Below are 22,262 nucleotides of genomic sequence, written 5' to 3'. Positions count from 1 at the left end.
AGGCCAAATTGAAGGTAGTGAATAATATCGATGACACTGTCATGTGCCATTTTATCCTCTTTTCACAGCACTTTGCCTCAATGAAAAGCCTTTCCTTTTCAGCTTTTTCAATTCATATATACAAATTGAATTGCTGTCAGAACTCAGAACCTCATATGTGCTAAGACCTGCTTCTGGAATGTATGTTTTTTGCATCCAAGAAAATGATGAAAGGAACAGGCTTGGATATGAAACACAACAAAACGGTTGAGCCTCACTGCACTTTTTTTCTCACCTCCATCTGACTGCAATTCTGACCAGGTTCAATTTTCTATTACTTCATCTCAGGCTTTTTCCTTTTCCCTCTACTGGTGGTCCTACTATCCTGATCTAGACCACCGACTTTATCAATAGACACAAATAACTTTAGTTGATCCTTGTCTATACATAGAGAGTGTACTGGGTTGCTGGCATTCCCTTAATTATGCAGAAAAGGAAATTTAAATCCGTCAGTTGTCTCCTAGGTTCTCCTGACCACTTCATTGGGGACTCTTTTACCCCATTAATGAAGTGGTTCGGGAACTACCCTTGGTTGCCATCTGACTTTGATTTCGAGAAGCTAGATCAGCTGTATTCTGATGTTTAGTTATCATGTTTGGAACTGTCTTTCCATCCAGCTTGGATGGCAATGAACAAGATTTGGCAAACTGATATAAGGCTTTGAACTTGTTTAGGGAAATGGTGCTTTTGATCTTATGCTGTGAGCACAGCCTCATATTATAGCACATCAAGATATAAACCTGATTTAAATCCATACTCTTAAGTTCTAATGAGACTGAATCGTGACTAAACTTAAAGATTGAATGATTATGTTGTTGAAATTTTATAGATCTACGGGCCCGGGAGCCCACTTTAACAACATCGGTACTGTCTCCAACTTTACTACCTGCACAATCCGTCAGGTATGAGATTTTACCACAAAAGTCCTCGATATTAATTAGAGTAGGGTAATTATATTTAAAGCCACCATTGTTGACTTCCCCCATCGATGTGGGATTGCCAACACGCCCCCTCACGTGTAACCCCATTTGGCGGTTCACACGTGGAGATCCACACATCGGCAATTGAAACTCAGAGGTCGATTCTATGTTAAAAGTCCATACTTGTTTTCAATCTTTTTCAGGAAGTGTATCTTAAGAACTCAGAAGCCTGCTCTATATTAAGAGTCCAAGCTTATTTCCAAGCCCACATTTCCTAGTAACAAGTATTTGGCTTGCACAGGTCTGTAACGGTAGACTTTGATACCATGTTGAATTTTTTAGATTGACAGATCCGGGAGGGCCCCACTCTAACGACATCGATATTGTCTTCAACTTTACAACCTGCCCAAACCGTCAGGTGTAGGGTTGTACCACAAAAACTTCGGTATTAATTAGAGTAGGATAATCATATTTTAAGCCACCTTGTTGACTTCCCCCATCGATGTGGGACTGCCAACATGTGTAGCATTTGGGGTTGAAATTTTTTAAAAATTATGAGTTTCGGATGAGAAAACCATGGCTGGTCGCACCCAACGTTCCTCCTTTGTTTCAGTAGGTAACTGCCGGAATGTGGAAGGAAAATGGCCGTACGTATAATGGACTCAATTTTACTCCTCTATTCCGGTTGTGAAGGCCGAAATCTCCTCTTGACGTTCCATAGGAATCGGTTGAACAGATTCCAAAGAAAAGTTTAACCGATGTGAAGACATTATTATTATTATTATTTTTGGAACAAAATGGTATTATCTACACTAAAGAGGTGGGGAAATGGACTAAACTTTACAATGGCTAACAATACTATAGTCCAAATTCGTATTTGGTGATAAACGAACCTAAGATCCTCTCACTTATATGACATCATTTCATCAAATACATATCATAATTAGAATCGTTTATTCTTTTGGTCACTGTTTAAGGGTCATCTAATTTTCATTTGATTTGTGTACAATTTAGTCATCCATATATAAGGATGCTACTATTATCATAACTAGTGATTTGTTTGACACATATACATGACTATATGGTCTCTAAATCGATCAAATTTTGCTTGAAGTGAAATCTGGATATTATTAAAGAGCATGAACGATTTCGATTATGATATTTGTACGGTGAAATGATGTCAAGTTAAAGATGAATGAGGAGGAGCGAGGAAAAATGAGAGTTTACTTTAAATTACTATAATTTAGTGGATGGTGATTGTAATCGGAGGCCCTTTTTTTTTTTAAATTACCGTAGCCAATAATTTTTTACATACAAAGCTATAGTTCTTACAAGGGCCCTCATTTTAAATCCTGCCCAGGATCTTCTAAAACGTTGGACTAGCCCTGGTAGCGAGTGACAGCTGGCTCGATCGATAACTCCCAGCCTTCTATCTAGCGAGAAATTTTTAATTGTGACGGGAACACAAGTGGTACACCATGTATTTTAATAGGAGTGGTGAAAATTTTTATTTTTTAAGCTATTAACATTTTAGCACACATATCCTAATATTTGTATAGTAACATGTGGTGTACCACTCCGTGTACCGGTCACACTGAAAAATTTCTCCTATCTAGCAAGCATCTTGCATTTCCGAGGCGCATCCCACCACTAGACACTTGATTAGTAACCATTGATTTATCTGTGGCTATTGTGGAAAAGAATCTGTCCTAGATATCTGATCATAAACGGAACGGAGTGACATGTTCATGCCCAGGTACATATAGGATAACTTTTGCTCGGGCTCAGTAGCACATGATATGCTCAGATGATGCCAAGAGGGATTTGATATCGCATGGATTTGCCTCGTACGTTCATCAACTTATACTTTTCTTGTAGCATCCACAACACATACGAAAAAATCCATGTAAAATGTTGAAACTAAGAATATCGTAGAATAGTATATATGAACCAATCAGGAGGATCCTATTTTCTTCTGTCTATATATATCAAATAAAACTGAAATTTACAGGCTGGACAGAATAATGTGTGAGAGAGTACAATTTCTACGCAGACTGGTCGGCGGCATGTGGCTATCGAATTCGATTCCTTAGTTCTGAACTTGCCATCTGGGGCCACATTTACGTCTAGGTTCATTGATGATATAGTTGTACTTCAAATGGTTTGGCAGAGGTCTCTATGAACCTTCGATCTTGAATACAAACGAAACGAGGTGCATACTCAGCTGAATTGCAAACGCAGTAATTCTCTATAAATAGTGGAGTTAGGAACCATTAGATACTCATCGAACGACCAAAGATAGCGAGTTAAGAGAAAAAATTAACATCAGATGGCCTCTAGAGTTTCCTCAAACACTTCATTAGAAATTAATGTAGAGTCCTAATTAATTCATTCTCTCTCTCTCTCTCTCTCTCTCTCTCTCTCTCTCTCTCTCTCTCTCTCTCTCTCTCTCTCTCTCTCTCTCTCTCTCTCTCTCTCTACTGAAGTGTTTGGGGGAACCCTTGGAGTCATTTGATCCATATATAAACCAAGGAAGCTAGCTGCTTAATTGAATGGAGTGATGTCTTCATGATGTTAAGCTTCCTCACTTTTATGCTTAATCATGTATTGGTGTTTTTTTCATTTAATTTATTATTGTACATCGTAACTATATAATATACGTACACGCGCAATAACTTCACAGATATATGTTAGTTAATGTTATGCATGCTTGTTAGCTAGTCTTGTATTTTGTTGTGTGGCAACTGATAACTCATCATGCGTTGAAGACTTTTCTTGTGCAGTAGCTCAATTAGCTATTGAAATGGAGCTCTCTTTTCACATACAGCCGGTGAACAATGGCGGGATGCACTTTACAAGTTTCATTTGTTTGCAGTTGGCTGTATTAATTACTCGTGGATGGTGATTATTTGAACAAGATTAGCAAGTCAGATTAGACAGTCTGAGGTTTATCTATGGTTCAGTTTTTATTTTTTATTTATTATTTATTTTTTAATGGGAGTGGAAATTGGGTTCGCTATATATGTGTTCTAATGTCCTAGTAATTGAATGTTGTTCATGTTATCTCTCAATTCAACCTTCAAATTATTATCAAAGTAATATTATGTATTCAGAGTTTGTAAACGTTACATTTTGGTCAATGATAAAGGAACCAAGAAACCAGATTAATTATTAATCAGTAGGCAACAAAGTGGCAAACCGGACAATAGTGACACTCTCTTAGCCACTAGTATGCACTTGTCATGAAATGCATGCGAGAAGGGCATGCAAACCGCTTCTGGCAAAGTTCAAATATTATATATGCACCCAAATTCTCTGTAGCCTCTCTGTGTCCTTTCAAATGCTTCCATACAGAGACAATGCAACTATCAGTTTCACTTACACTAATTCTCCTTCTTTTCTCCTAGCACCCCTCCTCCTTTAGATCATCACTTGCACTAGTTATCCTTCATTTCCTCCTAGTACCCTCCTCCTTCACATCTCTATTTGTCCTATAAAATTTAAAGGGAAAAAAAAATCATAAGTCTATTTAACACATTGACAATTGGTATTCCGTGGCTTTCTTGTAAGTTGTCACAAACGGCACAGTATGCATCATTATTGAAATAAAAATAACCAACCTATGGCTATGAAATCCGCTTTAGAGTATTTCCAATCATGCTTTTTATTTTAAGTTAAAATTTAGATAAAAAGACTAGATTTTAAGAGCTTCCTAAAAAAAATTCTAGTCCAACTATACTTTCTAATTCAGGGAGTCATAATAATTGTGAACCATGCAAGAATAAAGATTTTATTTCAAAAACCATTAAAACAATAATAAATTAATGTTTCTCACCCCTTACATAGTTTAGGAGCTCCTAGAGATATTGTTATCATAGGAGCATAATAGGGAGTGTGACCGGAGATCCATTTAGGGAGCTCAGCTCAATGAAGATAGTCTAGTCCAACTTTCTAGTAGTGCGGTGTTTTTTTTTTTGATCAATTACATGTTTCAGAAAAGTAAAAGCAGAAATAAACCAAGATACATTAACAATTCAACAAGCCTGAAAATAAAATCAACTAAATCATATATATATATATATATATATATATATATTTTTTTTTTTTTTTTAAATTTGATTACAATAATATTCATCCAAGATTTTAGAATGCACCATTTTAAGGGAAGGACCAAATTAAGCAATGATCTTCATCAATCAGCAGGTACTTCATTTGTTTGTTCAGAATTAGTACGCACTTCAAACTTTTTGGTTAGAATCGGTAGGCACTTGAAATCGGCAAACCGGACAATAGTGACTCTTTCTCAGCCACTTCACTATGCACCTGCCATGAAACACATGAAAGCAAGGCATGTACACCACCGTTGATCCTCCCTTAAACTGTTCCATACAAACAGTGCAACTCTCACTTTCCCTAATTTTCCTTCTTTTTCTCTCTCTACCTCCTCCTCCACATCATCATGCGACAACGATTCTTCGTCATCCGCAGACGTACTACCCACTCTGACCCTATTTAGTACCTTATTAATCACTGGATATATAACTCGCTGGCACCATGCCCTTATTACTATTATCATCGTTCGTCAATTGCTCTAACGTTGCTTCCATCATACGAGTACCCCTTTCTAGTGTACAGATCTCACAGCGAACCCTGAGGTACTCACTTTTGACATAAACGTGCAACCCTAGTACCTGACGCCCCTTGTGGAAAACTTCATTGCTAATTTTGAGCCCACCCTTTATGATTAGCTTCACTATCGTTTCTTGTCTTCTTCTGACTCCAATCAACGACAACATGCTAGTAAAGATCCCGAACGAGTATTCGTAATTCATTAACTTGTCAACGTAAAATCTACAGCTTCTTTCTTTTGTTCCATCATAATATTCTCTGACGGTGGTTTCAGTGCGGTCTATGGCAGTATTGGTGAATTTGTAATGGAACATTTGCACAAATTTTACCAGAAATTGAACCGGCTGTTGTATTGAAGTTCGGTTTTGCTCATGATCGCCAGGATTGTCTAGTTGTGCGGTAATGTCTCAGATTTCAAATCGAAGGCGGACTTTCTTGTGGTAGAATCCGAAGTCTTCCATAGAAATTAGTCAGCCGGAATCACAAAACGAGAATGGGTGGTGGGTACAATTTTGAACAGCAAGGTTGTAGAGTACTTTTGAGTGACTAACAAATATGTGTATATATATATATATAGAGAGAGAGAGAGAGAGAGAGAGGGGGAGGGGGCAGGGTGGTGGGTGGAATCCATATTGGTTGCGGAAATAAGGAAGGGAAATTATATTTGAACCCATACAACATCTTTCTACATCCAACTTATTCTTTACACCCATATTATTTTTAATTAAAGAATCAATCTCTCTTTAAACTCAAATTTACTATCTAAACTACCCTCACAAACTCAATTCAATATATAAAAATTTATCTTTACACCCTTAGAAAGCAAAAGCAAGAGGAGGTCATTGATCACTTCGTGAAGCAAGCCTCATCACTCGATGGCTCCGCCCTCGGCCCCCTCGTCGCAGAAGTCACCTCCCACCCTGCCCTTTTTGCCCTTTCGGAAATTATTGATGTCCCTATTGGTGTAGTCTCTGGGCAACCTCATTCTCATGATGTGGAAAAATCAAGTCAATACCGCCGCCATGAATATCAAACTTGAATGTCATATAATGTGCACTCATTGCACTGCATTCAATGTGCCATCTAGGTCTACCAGGTCCCCAAGGGCTTTCCCAACTTGGCTCACCAGGCTTTGCAGACTGCAGATTCCTTTTGAAGTTTCATTAATTTAAAAATACAAACAAAAAACCGCAAAAACGAGGTAAATGGTTGAGGACTTCAGACCTTCCACAATGCAAAGTCTGCTGGATTACGCTTCCTTGAATCAACAGCAACTCGTTCACCAGCCCGATTGTGTTCCAATTTTTGTCCAGATAACTGGCCATAATTTAGAAATTCATCAACAGCAAAGACTACATCCCCGCCAACCAGATATGCATATTCGTTGTTAATAATCCGCATGATATAACAATCATTAGAGAGAAACTGTAGGCCTATAAAAATAAAACAAACAAGAAACCATCACAAAGACATAATATATAAGCATTAGAGCAAGCAGAAAACCTGTGTTATCAAATCCTTGATATGTTCTATGTGCTCAGAAACATATGGTTGATGAGTGGGAAAAAGGCACTGGATTATGCTCAGAAACATATGGTTGATGGGTTTATTGATAAATTTTAGTTTTATTCTTAATTTCATCTTGTACTTGATGGTAATTATGCATTAGGATAAAATAGACAATTCACATTTAGAATTTAAGTTGGGTGTAGAAAGAGGTTAGATGGGTTCAAATAAAATTTCTCAATAAGTAACGAATGACCGACTTCAACTTGAGTTTCTTCGTTGAAAAGTTTTGTCTCATTCTCGTCATGGGAGACCGACTTTAATTTGTTTTGGTTTTAGAATGAGTAATGTCGGAAAGAATAAATTTGTAAACAAAGTTTTGAAAACAAAAGGACATGGAAGTTGATAATTAATTTATTACTTACATGTTGATGAACGTGTTTATTCTTATTGGTGATACATCATTTAATTTGCAAATTTAGTCTTCAAATTTGGTGCATTACCTTTTAGAATTGTAAAGATTACCCAATTTCGAAATAATTACGGAACCATAGTGCAATAAATGTGCTAATATAGGGTTTATTGATAGATGGCTGCGAGTCGCGGGTAGGATCCAATGACACAAAAGATGTGATTCGTTTAGGATTTGCTTATGTAGGGAATGCTTATGTTAAGAAATACACTTTTGTTATGAAGTATTTTCATTAGAAGCAAGTTAAATTTTTTATTACAAATTCAATGCTTCCTGAAAAAACACTTTTGTATAACAACTAACAAGCATCCAAAAAATGCTTCTTCTAAAGCGCTTCTATCACCAAGAGGAACACTTATAATTTTTTTCCCAAAAACATTTTTAATTATTAAAAAATAATTTTAACCGTTTTAAAAGAAATTCTACGCATGCCCTAAAATTAAAACCGATTGAGAATTCCACCACGATGTCACCAACGCATGCAATACTAGAAGGAAATCTAATGAAATACAATAAAATTTAAACCAAATTACCTGTATCAAAAATCCTCTTATTTTTTGGACGAATACCAAAACAATATCCTCAAACTTCTCTTTATTTCTTACTTCCTCTTTGCCGATTTGGTGGCTATGGGAGGCTGTGGAAAAATAAGTTTCTTCAGTTGCTCCGTCAAATCAACCAAGGTTAAGTTAAAACGGCCTGAAAAATACAGCCATAAAGCTACAATCAATAATAGTTTTAGATCTCCAGAAACTTATAGAGAGCCTTGACAAAATAGCCTGGAATTAGTAGAGCCCAGCAGCGGTATAATTCATCATTCTCCAATATGACAAATCAATTTTCTTTGATAAAAAAAATGGTTAATCAGTGAGGGAAGGACGATTAGTTCATCCCAAATTCCAATTAGTTCAACATTTTATACCATAAGGTCCATAATAAAAAAAGCAAGGTTATAATCAAAGTATTTATTTTTCTGCTGTGGATCATGTTGATCACTGTCAAATGGCATACGGAGTTCCCCCAAACACTTCAGATGCATGATTAAAAAGAAGCTATGCAGCCTTAATCTGGTAAGTTAGTTAATTAAGGGCACTGATCATATGAACTACCCCAAATGAAGCGATCATGGGAACTCCAGGGAACAGTTGATAATCTCTTTCTTTCGTTTTTGTGGTTTCTTGGCAAGGCAATTTAGGGAAATTAATTACTATTTATCACAAAGTTTGTAGCTAACTGACCTATAATCTCTTTCTTACTTTGTTGGGGTTTCTGGCATGAAGGAGAGCCATTATATTAGAAACATGATATCCCCAGAAATCTATTGATGATGAACCTGGTCGGAATTGTGGGGAAGATGAGAGGGAGGGAATATTGTTGAGTTGCACTCAATGAGTGGTCATAAGCTCTCCCCATCGCCATCCCTTCCATTCTTGCGCACACATCCTCTTCAGTCACTTTCATCCCATAATATCAATTTAAGGTCATACAAATTCAAAATAAAATCTTCAATATACACTTGCAAAATTGGTGCCCTAGCTCATTAACTAGCTAGTACCTTAAGGACATGTGAGTTAGTTCGATATATAATGATGGAATAGCGGATATATCAAACATCATAGCAATTTTTTCTTGTGCTAAACTATGATCATCTTAAGCTAAGCTATGGATAGATGGCGAAGGAATCGGCGTGTGGGCCACCAGGAGAAACTTTACAGTGCTTATCTAAAAAGTGGTATTCTAGGTTAATCTTAAGAATAAGAAGCCCTTGGTTTATGATCACATGCCCGCAGTATTACAAGATTTTGGTAAAGATACATGTTGGACTATGATTTTTTCAGGGCAGGAATCAAGCAGATCGAAAAATGCCAACTTTAGAAGTCCGATCATGGACTTAACAGCCTCCATTGCGGAGGTGACTAAACGGAGTAGCGATACCACCATCATTCTATTTCAAAATCATTGGGCGAATTCTGTCGACTTTGCTGTGATAGACCATGCTTGTTCCACAAGATTCGGGAACTTAATCCAGCAAGGAATCAACATGTTTCCTATAATCTTGGAGTCCTTATTACAATCAAAGAATTGGTGTACGTCGCAAGTAGTCACACTCCTAAGAGAATGCAATACCTACTTCCTAGATATTCTCTAGGATTCTATTGGTTTAATAAGGATTCTACTATCCTAAAAGTCATCTCCTGGTATAAATACACCCTTATATCTAACGCAATCTCTGCATACTTATTCTCTTGAGTCTTAATATTACTTACTAACTTGACTGTCGAAGAGCCTTTGACCAGCACACCCCTTGTCTTTGGCTTGCGTACAATTGTGTGTTTCTTTTACAAGTTAACGAGTTTGGGCATCTCCACCACTCACGGTGGTGAGCAAATTTGGTTCCAACAATATCTGAAAATGAAAGACTTGGACAAGCAGATGGATGGACATCTAGCAAAAAAGGAAGAACTTTGGCACATGAGATGGCCTCTCAGTCTCATCACAACCTCAAGATTCTTTTCCTAATTACGTGCGTAACTTCAAGTTCAATCTAACCCACACTTATGTCTAGGTTCACTGCTCAGTACTACTACTATTGCCGTCCTCTCCAGTCTCTGCTCAAACATAACAAATGCTGCAGCTTTACCACTATAAATAGCTAGCATGCATGGTTTACATTTCATAAGTACCCAAGCAATCAAAAACAGTACGTAGTAAATAAATACTATTGTGCGTATACATCTGGAATCAGGTGTCCCCTAGAGTTCCCCCGAACACTTCATTAAGATCGATGCATAAGTTCTTTGTATATTAAATGATGATTGCACCATCTCCACTGAAGTGTTTGGGGGAACTCCGGGTGTCATTTGATCATATCTCAACAAAAATGACTGGAGGTGATGGCTTGGAATTGATGACTACAGTAACTAATTAAGTACTACCCAGGTTTTAAGTTATTGTTATTGACTCTCTGCAACAAATATGAATTTCTCCAATAGATTAGCATATGCATGGCAGCATAGGGTTTTGAGTTTATTATTAGCCTTCTTTCTGTATTTTCTCAATTCCCAACTTCTCAAGATAATCAACATGCTTTATTGTTTATCTTATTTGGAAAAAGGTTAGTTTTCTTATTCACAGCAATATCCCTAAAAACTTTTCCATTACTCTTCTGGCTTAGTAGCCCAATGAACCAGATATAAACTTCTGTTAAATTTCTTTTGTTTAGTATGTGTTCAAATACCAAATGAGTCCAAAGAAGGCGCCTGAGATATATATATACGCGTGTCTATCTGCCTCTTTCCATCTCTCATGATAGTTTATGCCCTTTTCGGCATAAACATAACATTTTCGCCATTATCAAGACGTATACATGTACTACATATGCAAATTTCAAATTAAATACAAGACCTGTTGTTCATAGAAGCGTACGAACAGATACCGCCTAATAACAAATGAATTTGGAAATTTTTGTCTGGTTTCCCAATGACTAACACTTCATATATTGTCATTTGCTATACAGATTTCTAACTTTTTCAATAGTACAGGAACCCCGAATGATGTGGAACCACATCCTGCTTAAACAATTAGAAAATGAAAAAAATATGGTGAGCTGAAGTTGGGTTGATTTACTATAATCTTCATCTCGCCTTTTACTAGAACAGTTTAATTTCTGTCTTTTCCCTCCACCTGACCCTGTGAAGTTGCGACCAGACCACCTCTTCCAGCTGTAAAGATTTTAATATTCCAATAAATCCACCAACCAATATCTTTGGAAGTTAAGATCAATATCTCTCATCAATCTAAGCTGTTTGTTAGAGGCATAGATCAACCACCTGGACGTATTGTTTTTTGTATTCAATCCCCCTTTTACACTTGTGACAAGGGACTAGATTTCTTGTAGTAATCACCACAGATATTTCTTCTTGAAACTTCGGACATATATAGTTTGTCCACCTAGCCCACATCACCTGATTAATCATCTCTTACTAGGTTGTATTACTAGTACTACTCATGTTTTTACTACCACTTAATCTAATTATCTCTATAATCTCTCCCTTTCTCTCATCAGCTTCCTCACACATAGTCATAATTACAGTCTTAATTCATATCTTTCGGTTCTGGTTCTTCTAGCGTAATAGTCATCAGCTGGTCTCATGGGAAACTGCTGCTTGAGGAAACACCATGGCGAGACAGACGTCTCATCAGTTGTTCAACCTCATCCCATTGGTTTGCACTCATACTGTTAATTTCTGTGTATTTTTTAATGATCAGAAGTTGAACATTTATAGGCAAAATGTTTCTGAAAGTAAAATTCTTCTTTTCTCTCTATTTGGTAACTAAGGAGACATTCGGCTGCAAATTTCTCTACCCAAGAAAACTAACAAAGCAGTTCGAGAGAAAGCTCCAACTGTTTCCTCAACTTCCTTACAAGGTCAAGGTACATATATGAATATTCCATTTTTTTGGCTGAAAAAAAATATATTTGGGACTTTTGTATAAATTTTTCTTTATTCATTCGGTTAGTTTTATATATTTCTGGGTACAGAAAATATGATCAGTAAACGTGAGAAACGAAGATCACCACTTCAAGAGAGGAATTTCTCGGTCTCAGACATAGGTATGGTTATTGCATGCATGCAATCCAAAAAGCATGTAGCTGGTTACCTTCCCTCTGCTAACCCTAATTAAGAAACTTTGTTCTCCTCTTCTTTTGTTGATGGTGTGTAGGTGCAGAAAAAAAACGTAGCAAAAGTGCAAGGGCCACGACAAACTCCAATACTCCGAGTCCAAAAGATTGGAATTTGGAGAGAGTGAACAAGAAGGACGGAGTGTTGCGAGATTACAGGCTATACTGCTTCTGTTACAGTGCCTTGAAAGCTTCCACACGCAAGTTTAGCAGCAAGAACTTGATCGGGCAAGGCGGATTCGGTGATGTCTACAAAGGGTATGTGAGTTATTGTAATATGAATGCTGCCGCAAAACCAAGTGAGGGATTTCCAATTGCTGTCAAAAGGCTCAGAAAGACAGCGCTACAAGGCGATGAACAATGGGAGGTCAGTTGTTTTCTAATTTATTTTTTAATAATCCTTGCATTCCATCCCTGGAGAATGAGCTTATTCTCTTACTTATGAATAACATATTTTTACTCTAGAAATTTTGTAATCGAAACCGTTCAATTTCTTAGGATTCATTTGAAGGTCATTCTTAAAAAAAAAACTCATATAATATTTGGTACCTAGACCGTTTAATTTATTCAATACATTTGGATAACTAAATGATATCTAATTTAAATGATTTTTTATGGATAGTCTTAAAATGAAGATTAAGAAATTGAACAGTTTCATTATGAAATTTTGTACAATGAAGATACGTTATTTGCAAGTAGGAGAATGAGCTCATTCCCAAGGAAGATGCAAGTTATTATATCTTTTTTTCTTTTTCTTCTTTTTTTTTTTTCCAATGAGAAATACATTTTTCACCCTTTAGGTTTGGAACAGTTTTCAATTTGACCACGATGTTTTAATTTTTTCACATTACACCATGAGTTTCAAATCTTATCAATTTATGCCTTTTGCTATATCATCATTCTTAAATTAATTAAGTGACAAGTGTGGGACCCAACTAGGAGTTGGCGTATACTGTTGTGCCTTGGCCCGTTTATCAGTGCGGAAACGAGATTCAGATTACAACCTCACAAAAAACACACTCAGTTGAACAGAATAAATTACAAGAAATAAAGACACCGAGAAATTTACGAGGTTCGGCAAAAACCTGCCTACGTCCCCGGAGAGATATTGCTCTTCACTATGAGAATAACAGTACAAGTACACATGAGTTAAATCAACATAACCCAATCCCGAATCCCTTGTACACCCACTCATAGAATTTTCCCAAGAACCTCACTCTACCCCAAGAGTTCTTTCACTAGAATACTTTTCACTCTAGCTCTCTTGATTTTCTCTCACCCGTGCCCATGCTTTCCCATGGGAGAGCCGAATGCTCTCCCCCTTGGATGCTCTCTGATGCTTACCCTCTCACTCGGCAAGCCATTGTCATCCTTCGGCAAATCCTTCCACTTATAACAACAAAAGAAAACCACCTTTGAAAAGGCCACAAATCAAGGGCTAGACATGATGATGTCTCCCTTTTTCTTTGTCCCTTTCTTTAGCCAAAAGTAGATGTCTCCCTTTTCCTTTGTCCCTTTCTTTAGCCGAAAGTAGCTAGCACTCCACATGGTTGAGATGAAATTGTTGCCAACTCATAATTATATGAGCCAATCACAACATATACTCCCGCGCATAGAGACCAAAACTAATTAATCATCATGGAGCTTCATCGTCTCCTCAATTGACAAATAATCACACAATTTAGTCTCATTGTTGTAATTGTGGCTTATACTCAGCCTAGAAACATGTTTGACGTTTGTGACATCATCAGTTTACTAAAAGTGTGGAGGGTGCAACGTGTGAAAACTGGAACCCATAACTCTTTTGAAATTCACCGAAGTGTGGAGGGTGTAAATATAATTAGTCATTTTTCACTCTCTCTCTCTGTCTCTCTCTCTCTCTCTCTCTCAATATCTATCTTTCTGCGAGTGTGAGATTTATGTTGGTGGTGCAGAATGAGAGGAAATTTATGAGCAAACTAAGTCATCCAAACATAGTGAAACTAATAGGGTACTGCCGCGAAGGTGAGCACAGAATGTTGGTTTATGAGTACATGAAAGGAGGAAGCTTGGAGGCCCAACTGATGGCGAAAAATGCTACACAGTTACACTGGAGGAGAAGAACCAAATTAGCACTCGGCGTAGCCAAGGCTCTGCATTGTCTTCACACTCGCGGGGCGCCCGTAATTCATCGTGATCTCAAAGCTTCAAATGTTCTGTTGGATGATGTGAGGCTATGTCATCATACTTTTTGACATTAATTGTGCAAAATATACACAAATAGTTACGTACCAATATATAATTTTAATTGAAGCGTAAGAATACTTAGACGTCGATAAAATGGAACACTGAACCATGATTTATATGGTTGGTCAATATAGTGTTCCTCCAGTTCTATTTGTAACCGAAAGTCATAAGGGTCCTATTCATATGTATTTGTCAATAATTAATCTAACCTTAGGATGATAATCGACACTGCAGGACTTCAATGCCAAGCTATCAGACTTTGGCCTGGCAAAATATGGACCCAAAGATGACCAGGACCACATAATGACAAGGGTTCTTGGTACCAAAGGCTACATCGCACCTGAGTACATAGCGACAGGTATTCAACCAGTTACTAAATGTACAACGATTCCTACATACAACCGGTGTAACACAGCGTTCCTCTCATCACCTCACGTAGTTGGTGTCATGTGATCAGCTTTCGCGAGAGGGCATTTTATACACCTAGTACATGCTGCCAGACATTTCATTTCTCCAGAGGGCTAATTTGGTTTTCATTTTTACAGGGCATGTAACACTCAAAACCGACGTATACAGCTTCGGCGTGGTGCTCTTAGAGATCTTTTCAGGCTCCTGCGCCGTGAAGAAATATTCGGATGGGATGACTGGTGATCTTACCAAGTGGGCTGAACCATATCTTCGCAACCGGCTACAACTGCATCGTGTGATTGATCAGAGACTTGGAAACAACTTCCCGGTGGAAGAAGCTCACAAGTTTGCTGAACTCATCCTCCGATGCCTCGATTCAAACCCTAAGAGCAGACCAACGATGACTGAGGTCGTAGCTGATTTGGAGGAGTTGCATGAAAACACAGGCAGCAATCGGATTTCAGGCCATGTTACGAAATGGGTGCCAGGCATATAGATAGCTGTTTTCCTTCGTAGTGCTATCCTAAAATGCGTGAATGTCCACTAAAACTATATGGTGAAAGCAAAGGCAGCACTTGTTCATGAATTAGCAAACTATAATTACAGATAACACAATATTTACTAGCGCGAGACTAGCATGTATTGGCGCCAGGATAATTTGACGCCGGCAGTTGTGACAGGACAAGAACGTCGGTCATCCTGCAGAATTAAACTGATAGCCAACTTTTTACACTATACCATCAAGCAGATTACCAATACAAAATAGCTACATAGCTTCAGATATTACAGGCGGTAGTAACCTCTTCAGAATGACTCAAAACTGAGAAAAATACATGCCCAAACTCGATTCTGTGAACATAATATGGGATCAAGAGACAAGTAATTTACAGACAGACACCATCTCTGTTAACGAACACGTACAGATTGCCTTTGGGATGCCAATGGGGATGCATTTGGTGGCATATTGAGAGGAGAATGGTGTTGTCGCATTGGCGACTTCCGAGGAACAGGAAGTGTGTGCTGTTCTGATTGAGAGTTTCTGGCTGCAGTCTTTGGGGATTCAAGTTGTTCCAGCGTGGCTAATACCACTGACATTGTAGGCCTGAGTTTAGATTCGGTGCATAGGCATTGTGAAGCAAGAGTAGCAGCTGTATAAGCTGCTTTCTGGGGATATTGGCCCTCCAACTTGGTATCCATAATCCGAAATAGTTTTCTTTTATCACCCAAATATGGTTTCGTCCAATCTACCAGATTCTGCTCCACACCAACTTTTGTTTTATCAACAGCTCGCCTTCCAGACAATAGTTCCAGCAGTACAACCCCAAAACTATAGACATCACTTTTAGCAGTCAACCTACCTGTTAAACAGTGAAAATGCGTGTGAGACATCTACAGAAGCATTATAATGTGTTGCGAACATGGTGAATTCAAGCACTTAAGATTCTCTGCATCGTATCTGCTACAACAATAGCTTACATTACATAGCCCAGTTTACCAAAGTTCTGCCTTAAGGAAATCTTAATGACAAATAATTTAGATTAATCAAATTTGTGCCGTTCAACTATCAGATGCAACTCAAAAGCTTTAACTTTTTCTTTCTCAACCTTGTGAATTAATATATGAGCAAAAATTCCCAATGTGAAATCACACTATTTATATATAGGTCCAAAGAATCATTATTCTTTCACCTCAGAGAAAGTATTGAAACAACCTCTTATTAGTCAGTCAAATGGGCACCAAGGTGGATATCCTCTAATCAAAAGGTTAAAGATGACCAATCCCGATTATAGGTAATTTGGTACAACGTCAGAGGTTCACGTACAAAATTCCATAGTTATAGCATACTCAGACACTCGCAATATCAGCTTTCCCAACAAGATATATAGTATGTACTGTGACTCAGGGATGTTTGACAGTGATCACTGGTCATATATAACAAAAGTAAAACCCCAATAATACTGCATATAGTAATTAAACATACCTGTAGCTACATATTCGGGTGCAGCATAGCCTTGAGTACCCATGACTTGAGTAGACACATGAGTCCTGTCACCAGTGGGACCAGCCTTGGCCAAGCCAAAATCAGAAAGCTTCGCGTTGAATTCCTGCACCCACAATGCAACATTTATGTCAATGATTTATCCAATCTAATCATATGATTATTAAACATGATGACTAATGTGATGAGCTAGATTTCCTATTTGTTTAACATACCGAATCTAGTAAAATATTGGAAGCCTTAAAATCACGATATATGACTTGTGATTCCGCCTCGTGAAGAAAACTGAGCCCCCTTGCAGCACCTATGGCTACTTTCATTCTTGTTGCCCATGAAAGTGGTTGCGGCCCTCCTATGAAACATATAGAAAAGTTCAACATTACAAAGTTTTCAAGGCCAAAACAAAGGAGTTTCTTCTTAAAATTGGCAACACAACTGTTGTTTATTTGCAAGAAAATATGCATAAAAGTGGACTCTTCCAGATAACTAAACAATTGTGAGAGGAGGGGCTGGGGAACTATGCTTCCTATTAATGTTAGAACTAGAAGAAATACATCACTTACTTCTAAACAGATGATTCTCTAAGCTTCCTTTCGGCATGAACTCATACACCAAAAGGCGGTTCTCACCCTCCAAGCAGTACCCGATAAGCTTAACCAGATTTGGATGATGGAGTTGACCAAGATAATTTACTTCCGTCTGAAATTCATTAGCTATCAGTACATAAGCCAAGAATGAGAATTGAAACGCAACAGACATACAGAAAATTGTTAAAGAAGAAACCTACCAACCACTCCTTGTGGCCTTGGAAACCCTCAGGTTTGAGCTTCTTGACAGCAACAACCATTCCGGACCCTGGTTTTGCAGCTGTCCACGTGTTCTCATTAATCCATCCTTTGAAAACATAACCAAATCCTCCTTCACCGAGAAGACTGTCAGGGCGGAAGTTTCGGGTGGCATTCTTTAGCTCATTGAATGAGAAGGCTTTCAAATTTGGAGATGACAATATTTCTCCTTCAGTCCTTGGGGTAGGAAGACTTGAACCACTGCTCCTTCCATTATATGACGGGACGGTCAAAGTGGAGGGAGCTGAGGAAGGGCTAGTTTTGTTGGAAACTTTGGAAGCCCCTGATCCTGCCAGGTCAAGTAATCAATAATCAATAATCAGTTTGTGGGGAAAAGGATGTAAACCTACACCAACTTATAGCATTCCTTAAGAAATGTCATATATAGTACAAATCTACTAGAGTATTAAGATACTTAAGCAAATTAATTCAAAATTTTCGAGGAACAAAATGAAACGATTGATTGTAAATTCTTTTAATGTTTCTAAAAGGACCAATGTAAACTTGTCGATCAAGGTACAGGGTTTTGAGTGATCAGGTGGTCTCAAAGAAAGATACCAGCTGGCCTGGCTCACCAAACACCTTAAATTAAGCATCTTGGCTCCATGTTCCAATGATCACTAGTAAACGATGAACGAATCTTGTGAAGCATAAAAACCAATTCTGTTTCGTACAAAGGACCACCAAACTTTTCCCCTCAGGGCCCAATTGTTGCTAAAGTCTTTGATTCTAGAGACCTTAGCGTGCCATTGACGCCTATCCTTTACATGATCATCGTAAAAGAACAAAATGAATGTCTAAATCACTTTCACAGTTTGCCCCCATTTCAGGGCAAATGCAAACCGAGTAAAATTGTAGCAATTATCAGCTAATAAAATTTACTAAAAGCACATTGCGCATCACCAAATAATGACAAAATCATATAAAGCTGTCTTCAACGTGTTCCTATATTCTCCTCAAAAGGGCAAAATATCATATTGATTTACACATTAAAAACAAATTAAAAAACCCTGAAAATTTTCCACCTTTCTAAATGATATTCAAAATTAATAATCCATTGCAAAAACTAACATACAAAACAAAGAATTAATAATTAACAGATAACAAAAGAAGAACAAATTAACCAATCTCCAGAAATACAGAGAGAGAGAGAGAGAGAGAGAGAGAGACTTCTTTCAATACATAGCAGAATTTTACTCCAGAGATGAACTAAGCTACCCAGAACCCAAAAAGAACACCACTTACTAATCCAGTAAAAACCAACTGAACCCACCAAAATTTCACTGCTTTAAACTAATACAAACTCTCAGAAAGTCACTAAAAATACCCATCAAAGTAACATATATACCCATCAAAACATAAGACCAGCTTATGAAAATCAAGGTTTTTTTCATAGCAAAGCATTGAAAACTTACCCCAAGTTCCAAGGGAGCTCTGTGCGGTGTCGACTTTAGCAGAAGAATCTAAACAGTTGCCCATTTGCCACTCCAAAAGCTCAAAGGCGCTCTTCTTTTACTGACTTTTATCAAACACCAGCCGAACAATCAGCAAGTCATTGCAAACAAATTTCAATCCGTATAAGAAACTGCAGCTGACTTCTTCTTCTTCTGGGTTTTCTTCGATCGAGCTGACCTTGTTGGAAAAAATTAAATCAGAAAAATGTGAGGAGAAGAAGAAGGAGAAAGAGCGTGTCAATGCGAGAAATGGCAACTGAGAAGAAATTGGCAGGGGGGGCGGAATGAGTGTCTCTGTTTGCTTCCCCTTGACTAAGAGACGCGACAAACGCGTGGGGGCTGTGACGTGCACGCGACTTTACTTGTGTGTGAATTCTCTTTTGTACCCTTGTGTGGTGTGGACTTGTACCATGTCAAGATTGACATCATTAATCAAAATAACGAAAATACCCTTTGTGTACTTTCATTGAACGTTGTCATGCTTATATCCATGTACCACATCGGTTGACGTGGTCCAACCGTCATGAATACTTCATCTGGTCTGAACATTAGTAACACCCTCCCCCTCCCAAAATGAAAAGTTATGAGATTGATCAATTGAGGACACGTTTGACGGTAACTAGAAAACGTTTTATGTGAAAATATTTTTAAAATCAATTCCTATTAAAAACGTAAGGGAATCTTAAAAAAAAAACATTTTCCCTCCAAGTCGTTTTAAAAGTACTTCAAAACGAACTCTAAAATGACAACCTTTTTTATTAAAATTATTCACAATGTCGATGATAATTGGTTAGTGTTGACTTATTATAATGGAATCGATTAGTAACATGCGTATATAGGCTGCCTGACACTAAAATATTTAAATACCTATTTGTGATTGGCAGACACTTGAAAAATTAAATATTATAGTAATGTATAACTTGTAGGAATGATAATATAATTTTTAACTACAAGTGTTATTCTAGATGGATGTCATGGCATGTTTAGTGGGAAAGTGATTGAGTGCATATGTATGCACATGGCTTGCATTAGTGTGCAACTCTTTAATTAATAGGAAGACTAATGAAAATTGTTTGAAATTTTTGAATTTTAATGATAAGGACAAAATAAATGATAAAGTGAATAGTACCAAGATTGACTTTTTAGTGTAAAAATATTACTTTTCGTTAAAATAAATAATACTGAGAGTTTTTCGTTAAAGTTCTCTTAATTAATTCAACTCTCTTTAGTCAACTTTGTAATAGTCAAAGAAGAAAAGAATAATCCCTTTTACTTTGATAGTGAAGTAAAATATATATTTAATATAAAATAACAACACTCATGAAATTGTTTTTGGTAAAATTGGGGTCAAAAGTTCTAAGAAAAGCAACTAACTCTTTACAAAATGCGTTTGAAGAAACCCAATATCATCCTCAAAGATTAACCTATCCACAAGAGGAGGAGGCTCACCACCATAGACAAAGTGGTTATGGTAGACTTGTAAGAATATTTTAATATTTTAGTGTGGTCCACATAACAAGGTTTATGTGTGATGTATTCGGTTTAATGAATATTGTTTTGAAAGTAAACTTATTGGTCAAATTATGAGAAATGGTTTTCTATTTTATTATCGTTATGGGTAGTAATTAATGATGGGCTACATTAGGAAATGAGTCTTCTCTTTGCTTATAAGAGTGCACATACTCATCTAATGTGTATCCCGGAGAAAAACACATATTAGGGTTTTAACATGCAAGTAAGGTTAGAGAGAGAAAATCTAATTTCCTCCACATTGATGGCTTGTTTACAGACCGCTCAAGATAGATGTTGTAGAAGACATTTCATGACAAATTATCGAGAAATGTAATTTATGTATTCTACATTAATCATTTGTGAAAATCATGGAGTTCAAGATCTTAGCTCATGAATTAGGTAATATTTGTGTGATTGCTCTGACCAAAAATGTATTACCACAAATAAAACGAGATAGAAACATGTAGAATCCAAATATAAGAGATAAAAAATGTTAGTCTTATCAGCTATTTGTATTATCTATCTAACAGAGATAGGATCTACTTGCGTTGACAAACCTTACCTCTATTAAAAAGATGGTATAAGTAAATGATAAGTGTAGCTTCGACAAAAAAAAAAATTGTAAGTGTAGCACTACTCATAAGAGATACTATTTCTCGTCAAAATAATCACGAAAATGACATTTCATCCGACATATCTTCATCCACTTGTGCTTAATTAATAAATAGTGTACATCTAATATGCTTTTACGGAATTGGATCCCATCCGGATCTACTTTGTGAGGATCTTAGGAATCCCCACATCTTAGTTATTTATCGTGTATCGTGAGATTATAAATAATTTGATTTTTTTATATAAAATTAAACACAAACAGTATTTGATAAAAAATAACGACACGATGTACAATGAACGGTTAGGATCCCCACAAAGCTTTTACAACCCCAAATTGCAAGTTCACACTACTAATTCATAAAGTATGTGTGAGATAGAAAAGTGTTAGTTGATTAAAAATGTATCTTGATTTTCATTCTTTATTTAGTCAATGAAAACAGTTAGTGCTCTTATTTTTTTAGGGAATTGTTATTAGTACTCCAAAAATCTCATTTGGCACTCTAAACTTTATATAACTAGAAAGAAAAATACATTTGTGAGGAGTGTAGAATGAGATTTTTGAGGTGCTAATAACAATTCCCTTTTTTATATTTGTTTATTTGGGATTGATACCTTCTCAAATATAATAATTGTGTTAATCATTAGCACGAAAAATGCTAGTCGAACGCTCTCAAGTATGATTCTTTAAGTATTTTTTGCCGTTTTATAAGTTAATGCTAATTTTTTTTATTGATATTATAAAACATTATGTTAAAAATATAAAGTGACAAAAAATTATATAAAGTCATATTTTTAAGAAAGTCTCCCCATTTCTTTAATCGGCACTTAAAAAAATAAAAGAACTATATAACTGGACATAGGATCAATTAACAAATCATTGGGGGTATTTTGGGAATGTAAATAATGGGCCGTGTGAAGGCTGTTGGCCAACGAGAATCAATAGCTAATAATTAGAG

The 22,262-nt window shown here is 36.9% G+C and overlaps 3 protein-coding genes across 3 annotated transcripts; 1 reads left to right on the top strand and 2 right to left on the bottom strand.

Moving 5' to 3' along the window:
- Window positions 1-6,238: 6,238 nt before the first annotated feature.
- Window positions 6,239-7,336, bottom strand: LOC126608670 (cysteine--tRNA ligase 2, cytoplasmic-like). Its single transcript, XM_050276640.1, has 2 exons — window positions 6,813-7,336; window positions 6,239-6,727 (listed from the first exon to the last, which is right to left on the bottom strand). The coding sequence occupies exons 1-2, from the start codon at window positions 6,987-6,989 to the stop codon at window positions 6,545-6,547; spliced, it is 360 nt and encodes a 119-aa protein (XP_050132597.1). The 5' UTR covers window positions 6,990-7,336; the 3' UTR covers window positions 6,239-6,544.
- A 1,892-nt stretch (window positions 7,337-9,228) lies between these two features.
- Window positions 9,229-15,499, top strand: LOC126607813 (probable serine/threonine-protein kinase PBL11). Its single transcript, XM_050275530.1, has 8 exons — window positions 9,229-9,298; window positions 9,405-9,478; window positions 11,836-11,896; window positions 12,110-12,181; window positions 12,292-12,617; window positions 14,185-14,457; window positions 14,711-14,834; window positions 15,022-15,499. Exons 1-8 carry the CDS (start codon window positions 9,229-9,231, stop codon window positions 15,378-15,380), a joined length of 1,359 nt encoding a protein of 452 aa, XP_050131487.1. The 3' UTR covers window positions 15,381-15,499.
- Window positions 15,500-15,555: 56 nt separating this feature from the next.
- On the bottom strand, window positions 15,556-19,484 carry LOC126608666 (probable serine/threonine-protein kinase PBL3). The gene is made up of 6 exons (XM_050276636.1): window positions 19,144-19,484; window positions 17,671-18,017; window positions 17,447-17,582; window positions 17,099-17,235; window positions 16,866-16,989; window positions 15,556-16,242 (listed from the first exon to the last, which is right to left on the bottom strand). Exons 1-6 carry the CDS (start codon window positions 19,205-19,207, stop codon window positions 15,791-15,793), a joined length of 1,260 nt encoding a protein of 419 aa, XP_050132593.1. The 5' UTR covers window positions 19,208-19,484; the 3' UTR covers window positions 15,556-15,790.
- Window positions 19,485-22,262: the final 2,778 nt, after the last annotated feature.

Source organism: Malus sylvestris, chromosome 16 (genome assembly GCF_916048215.2).
Source record: "Malus sylvestris chromosome 16, drMalSylv7.2, whole genome shotgun sequence".
NCBI lineage: Eukaryota > Viridiplantae > Streptophyta > Magnoliopsida > Rosales > Rosaceae > Malus > Malus sylvestris.
Note: the sequence above shows the minus strand (reverse complement) of the source record. Positions and strands in the feature narration are given on the sequence as shown.

Coding starts and splice junctions, on each gene's coding strand:
- LOC126608670 (XM_050276640.1), bottom strand. CDS start 6,989: ATGCGGATTATTAACAACGAATATGCATATCTGGTTGGCGGGGATGTA. Junction 6,728..6,812: donor CAGACTTTGCATTGTGGAAG/GTCTGAAGTCCT, acceptor AGGAATCTGCAG/TCTGCAAAGCCTGGTGAGCC.
- LOC126607813 (XM_050275530.1), top strand. CDS start 9,229: ATGGATAGATGGCGAAGGAATCGGCGTGTGGGCCACCAGGAGAAACTT. Junction 12,182..12,291: donor TTTCTCGGTCTCAGACATAG/GTATGGTTATTG, acceptor GATGGTGTGTAG/GTGCAGAAAAAAAACGTAGC. Junction 12,618..14,184: donor AAGGCGATGAACAATGGGAG/GTCAGTTGTTTT, acceptor TTGGTGGTGCAG/AATGAGAGGAAATTTATGAG.
- LOC126608666 (XM_050276636.1), bottom strand. CDS start 19,207: ATGGGCAACTGTTTAGATTCTTCTGCTAAAGTCGACACCGCACAGAGC. Junction 17,583..17,670: donor AAGGCCACAAGGAGTGGTTG/GTAGGTTTCTTC, acceptor AATGAATTTCAG/ACGGAAGTAAATTATCTTGG. Junction 16,990..17,098: donor CCAATATTTTACTAGATTCG/GTATGTTAAACA, acceptor TTGTGGGTGCAG/GAATTCAACGCGAAGCTTTC.